Source organism: Salmo trutta, chromosome 38 (assembly GCF_901001165.1).
Source record: "Salmo trutta chromosome 38, fSalTru1.1, whole genome shotgun sequence".
Taxonomy (NCBI): Eukaryota; Metazoa; Chordata; class Actinopteri; order Salmoniformes; family Salmonidae; genus Salmo; species Salmo trutta.
In genome coordinates this window covers 4133793-4139721 of record NC_042994.1, presented here as the reverse complement: position 1 = coordinate 4139721, position 5929 = coordinate 4133793, and the positions used below count along the sequence as shown (strand labels likewise).

The 5929-nt window shown below is 42.7% G+C and overlaps 1 protein-coding gene across 1 annotated transcript; it reads left to right on the top strand.

The window, feature by feature from the left end:
* The first annotated feature begins 306 nt into the window (after nucleotides 1–306).
* LOC115178120 (beta-1,3-galactosyltransferase 2) lies at nucleotides 307–3916 on the top strand. The gene is made up of 5 exons (XM_029739150.1): nucleotides 307–432; nucleotides 1526–1875; nucleotides 2129–2259; nucleotides 2362–2751; nucleotides 2928–3916. Exons 1-5 carry the CDS (start codon nucleotides 428–430, stop codon nucleotides 3138–3140), a joined length of 1089 nt encoding a protein of 362 aa, XP_029595010.1. The 5' UTR covers nucleotides 307–427; the 3' UTR covers nucleotides 3141–3916.
* Nucleotides 3917–5929: the final 2013 nt, after the last annotated feature.

The window sequence follows — 5929 nt, the reverse complement described above, 5'->3', positions numbered from 1 at the left end:
TGACCTCTTTGCTGCATTTATAGAACATACATGTTTTTCTGTGATGCAACGTGTCAGCTATATACAATACATTTCTATCTGGAACTTTATAGAACGCTAAAATGTAAATATATGACGTAGAACAGGTACACTTTTTAGTCAGGGCAATCGTTTCAGCTCAACACAATACATTTATATCTGTCAGTGGTGGCCTCTCCTGACCTGTAGCCAGGTATGCAGCTGGCTGAGCGTGTGGTGTGTGGGAGGGGCTGTGGAGAATAAAAAACAAAAGGCACCCAACCTACAGTGGCTCCTCCTCTACCTGTGGGCGGCCATTTTTTCGCTCTTATCACCGTCGTCAACGTACATTGAGGAAGGAGAAAGAGGACGTCAACCAGGTGCCAATCCCGTTGAGAGTCATGAGCCGGATTTGATACCAAGAGACAACATGAGGTATGTGTCAATTAAAGCTGGAGTTTGTTTGTAGACATTGCGATATTTTTTTTGAGGGTGTGTTAGTTATATTTCACGCGATCCAGTCAACAGGGATTACGATTACACTGAACGTCATCAAATATAGTTTTCCGGTTTTAGAGTAGGTTACTGGATGTGTGCAAACTTTAGTTCCAGCCTATGCCAGCCCAGCGCTAACACGCCTTAGTCAAATAAACCGACTGAAGACACAATGATGACAGGTGTTTTAGTGCTGGGGTGTAACAACATCCAGCACACCTAGTAACTAGAGCGGTGTTGGATATCCATGGTCTAGGGGTGGGCAACTCCAGTCCTCGAGGGCCTGATTGGTGTCACAGTTTTGCCCCAGCAAACACTCCAACTCCATAATCACCTAATCATGATATTCAGTTTAGAATGCAATTTGATTAATCAGCTGTGTTTGCTAGTGATGGAGAAAAGTATGACACCAATCAGGCCCTCGAGGACTGGAGTTGCCCACCCCTGGACTTCAAACACTTGTTTGTCTTTATACGAGTTCATTATTTATGTGATTGTCAGACAGCCAATGAATAGTTATTGTAGTCTAACTACACCACCAGCATACCAGACGCAATAGTCTTCTTAACAAACTCATGTACAAATGGCAAAGCAAACCGTGGTTATGCAATATAGCCTACTCTTGGTGCTTTCAAGACACCTGATAACATGACGTTCAAAACAACTGGGAACTCAAAAAAGAAGAGCACAGCAAACAAGAAATATAAATCATGAATATATTGTTTTTAAGATGAGTATTTTTAATTGATATTTCATATACTATACCTCTATAAGACCAAGTGATATGTGCACATATGGTTTGCACATATCACTTGGTCTTATAGAGGTACAGTATATGAGAGATAAATAAAAAATATTAATATTCATCTTAACAATGTATTCATGATTTATATTTCTTGTTTGCTGTGTAAGGGGTGATTTCAAGAAATGTTTATACATTCAAATGGTACTTCTGTACAACAGTGTGGCAAGAACCATTGACCTATGAACCATTGACCCCTCTCACTCTTTCTATCCTTTCTCTCTTCATCAGCCCAGCTCTGATGCAATCCTGTACAGCCCTTTCCGGAAGCCTGTATAGAAGACCCTGTTTTTTATTCATCCTGGTGGCAGTGGCTGTCTCAGTGACCTACACCACCTTCACCTTGAATTGGTGGAACGACCCACAGCGACCCTCGGTAATCAATCACACTGGAAAGACTGCTGATGATGATCAGGTGAACACGCGTGTCTTGACCAATCGGAATGGTGTCCAATGGGAGGATCCCGGGCGGTACCACGTGGCATACCCGCGGGGGTACAAATTCGTAATGGATGAGCCGGAGAAGTGTCGGTACGGGAATCAGGCCCCGTTCCTGGTGCTGATGGCCCCCGTGGCACCTGGTAACCCTACTGGAAATTTCACACAAGATTAACACATTCTGTTTGCAATTCTAACATGATCCATTGCATGTGAAGTGACTTGATAACCTGTTTCCAATACATTTTGAATGTATTTAGGAACTAAAAATGCAATACAAAGTAGCTTTTTTTCAGGTGTTTGTGAAAGCCGACTGGAAGAAATTGTTACAGTAAAATTTGTTATTGTGTAATTATTGTATTTCCAACACATTTTTAACATGTACATTTCTGGTAGGTAATCTGGCCTCCCGGGATGCCATCCGCAGGACGTGGGGTAATGAGACCCTGGTGCAGGGGAAGAAGGTACAGACGCTATTCATGCTAGGACTTCCTGGAGGACCAGGTGCCCAGAAGGTGCAGGAGAAGGTTGGTCTTGATTGTTTTAGCTTTTTTTTGTTTGTTTTAAGTGTGTTGGGGTTGTTATTATTTAAATAGTTTGATTTGAGTTGATTTTGATCTGATTCGAAGGTGAACCAGGAGAGCCGGGCGCACCACGACCTCCTCCAGAGCGACTTCATGGACACCTACCATAACCTGACCATAAAGACCATGCTGATCCTCGAGTGGCTCGTCTCGCGGTGCCCCGAGGCCTCCTACGCCATGAAGATTGACTCAGACGTGTTCCTCAACGTCCAGAACCTTGTCTCCATGCTGGTCAACCCTGACACTCCCAAACAGAACTACATGACCGGTCTAGTCTGGTGGCACAGCCCGGTGCTGAGAAACCCAGACAATAAGTTCTTCCTGCCTTATGAGGTGATGGCCGAGTCGGAGTATCCCCCGTACCCTCTGGGGTTTGGCTACATCATGTCCATGGACCTCCCCAAGAAGATCCTGGGGGTCTCTCCACAGATCAAGGTATGTTGATCTTCTGTATTTTGCCAAACAAATGTTCCTATGTATGGGACTTAAAGTATAATTTTTTTTCTTTATTTCTCTCATTCATTGGTAGCACTATTATGTGGCATTCATAAAGCCATTCATTATTTAATTAATCCAGTCATTCATCCATTAATTAAGTAATCTCATTCAAGCCCATCTACATCGAGGATGCCTACCTGGGGATGTGTCTGAAGCGGCTGGGCATCTCCCCCACCGATCCTCCCAGCAAGTCTCTCTTTGATGTCAACCCCATCTACAGCTACGGACGCTGCAAACTGTCCACTGTGGTTGCCGTGATGACGACCAGAGTGAACCAGCTGCTGAGGTACTGGCAGGACTACTCAAGGCCCGGCCCGCCGTGCTGAGAGGGTAATCACCAAAGCAACCATTGCTTCTTCCTGTTTGGAAATGAACATGAAGACACTTCCTGTATGTTTCCCTTCCTGGAAATGTTGAATTAAAACTTTGGGTAAGAGACATTCGCTCTTGCATAAGAGACATCTGTTCGGTCTTGTTGGGAGATCCATAGGTTGTTTGGCATTTTGCTAACGTGTGCCTCAACTCCTCCATTTACATTGACTGTGGTGCAGTGAAGGTGGATAGGTTTTGGAGAGGTCTTATTGGGCCTGTCTCAATACCTTTCAACTGTCACATGCTTCAACAAAAAGAGCCCAAGCTGCGTATTTGTATAATACCTTAGAGCCTTAAGACTGGATCCTATCAGATCCGCGCCAGCCGACACCCGCATAGTGGTTGTATTGGTAGTGTCGGAGGTGGCACTGTCAAATCCACAAGCGGCTCCCGGCGTTATACCTAAAGTGGACATTGGCTGCAAGGTGTTGCACAAGGGAAATCCCATTCAGCCTTGTTTCCAAGTTTGTCAACACTTTACTTGACACCAGCATCATAACACAATCATAACCATGTCATAACAGCTGATGTAACTTGTTATAATATGGTCATAACACTGTCATGACACATAGTTAGACCTGTTGTGACATTGTGTTATTTTATGGCTGGTTATGACACCTACATTAGTGTCAACATACCACACAAGGCAATAGCCTACATGTCAACAGTATGTTTATGTTATATACACTACCGTTCAGAAGAAATGTCCTTGTTTTGGGGGGGGGGGGGGGGGAATAAAAAATGTGTCCATTAAAATAACATCAAATTGGATCAGAAATACAGTGTAGACATTGTTAATGTTGTAAATTTTATTTGACCTTTTATTTAACTAGGCAAGTCAGTTAAACATTCTTATTTTCAGTGACGGCCTAGGATCAGTCATTTACGTAACAACAGAATGCGGCGCAGCAAGCGACTGAAGAGACACAATTTGCTAGTTACAGCATCAGCGCATGCTCTGGAAAGACAGCAGAGAGTAGAAAGGCAGTTACAGCATCAGCGCATGCTCTGGAAAGACAGCAGAGAGTAGAAAGGGAGTTACAGCAGCGCATCCCCTGAACGAAAACAGAGGTAAAGTTAGGTGAGAAGACTGACCACGGAGATGGGGGTGATGAAGTGTACTTAATGAGCTTTAACCGAAAAACAACTGGCATTTGGAAAGTTTGAGGTGAGGGAGAAAGTGTGGCAGAACAAGTATTAGCATTGTTCAGTATCTTGCTAGCTGGATCGAATTCTCCGTTAGCTAGCCAAAGACATTTTGAGCAACATTAGCCAACTCATCTGATCAAATAATTGAGTTTATGGTGTGAATTGGCTTGCTAATAAAGACAGACAGCTAACGTTACAACATCAGATGAGCTAACATTACTAACCTAACCAATTCGCTGTAGTTTTAACTGGTATACGACTCCTTGCTGTTCAAGTTATAATGCGTTAGTTGCTTACTCGACCCTGGCAATCTGTGTGAAATGTTAATGAACTAACCACTATCTGTTAACTAATGTTTTCCCTCTACAGTATGTGGTTAATTTTCAGAACGAGAGAATTAGGTGAAAATGAGGCGTTGCTTGTTAAACAAGTGGATTCAGGGATCAAGTGTAGCTGGAACTGGGCCTGGCTTATGCTAGATGCCACTATAGAGGTGAAAGGAACACCACACAGGAACACTCTTTCCACTTTTGCTGGCACATTGTGGAACAGATGTCCACAGGCAGAAGGTGTATGGTGTGCAGTGTAGCCCAGAGGTATTGTTTTGGTTGTGTTGAACTTGACAGTAACTGTGAGGGGAGTGGGGTTATACTTTCTTTTTTTACTCAGTGAATGTTATTTTTGCGCACATGTAGCCTTGTGCACTTGATTGCTTATGCACTTGATCGATGTCTATAGTGGCCACTCTAATAGAGAAAAAAATATAATTCCTGTTTGTTTCATTCTATTTCTACTTTAAGATGTTTTTTTCCCCAAGTGCAATATTTAGATGTGTGTGGTCACAAGCGTTCTATTATAAAGGCTGTCATGGCTAACTGCAATATTAGTGTATTGTATTTTCTCAAGACTTGAGTGTCATTTGCAGTAAAGTCTAGGCAACAAATAACATTGGATTGCTTTCTTTACATTTTTTAGCTGTGAATTAGGTTCACATTAACCACTTTATTTTACACACAGACTGATTATGTAGATCATATTCTTTGTTGTTTAATTAGTTAAAACCTGCATTTCCCCCTAGCAGGCATTTGTTTTGCATGTTTCAGTGCCCCCCCAAAAAAGTACATTAGTGTCTAGTTTGAGAAACAGATGCCTCACAAGTCCTCAACTGGCAGCTTCATTAAATAGCACCCGCAAAACACCAGTCTCAATGTCAACAGTGAGGAGGTGACTCCGGGATGCTGGACTTCTAGACCAGCCATCGGGGTCTTACGATAGATATTGCCACTTCTTTTTGCCACATATTCTATTTAAACCTACATCAAAGTGTGTGCCCTCAGTCCTGGAGGGAAGCTAGCCTGTTTCCAACCCTTAGTAAACTTCTGGAATAAATTGTTTGATCAGATACAATGCTATTTCACAGTAAGAAATTGAAAACAGATTTTCAACACGCTTATAGGGAAGGACACTCAACACGCACAGCACTTACACAAATGACTGATGATTCGCTGGAAGAAATTGATGATACAATTATTGTGGGGGCTGTCTTGTTAGACTTCAGTGCAGCTTTTGACATTATTGATCTTAGTCTGCTGCT

What these genes read in the sequence shown, in the direction of transcription:
- LOC115178120 (XM_029739150.1), top strand. An exon ending in GATGGCCCCCGTGGCACCTG is followed by an intron (nt 1,876 to 2,128) that starts GTAACCCTACTG and finishes CATTTCTGGTAG; the next exon opens with GTAATCTGGCCTCCCGGGAT. An exon ending in CCCAGAAGGTGCAGGAGAAG is followed by an intron (nt 2,260 to 2,361) that starts GTTGGTCTTGAT and finishes TCTGATTCGAAG; the next exon opens with GTGAACCAGGAGAGCCGGGC.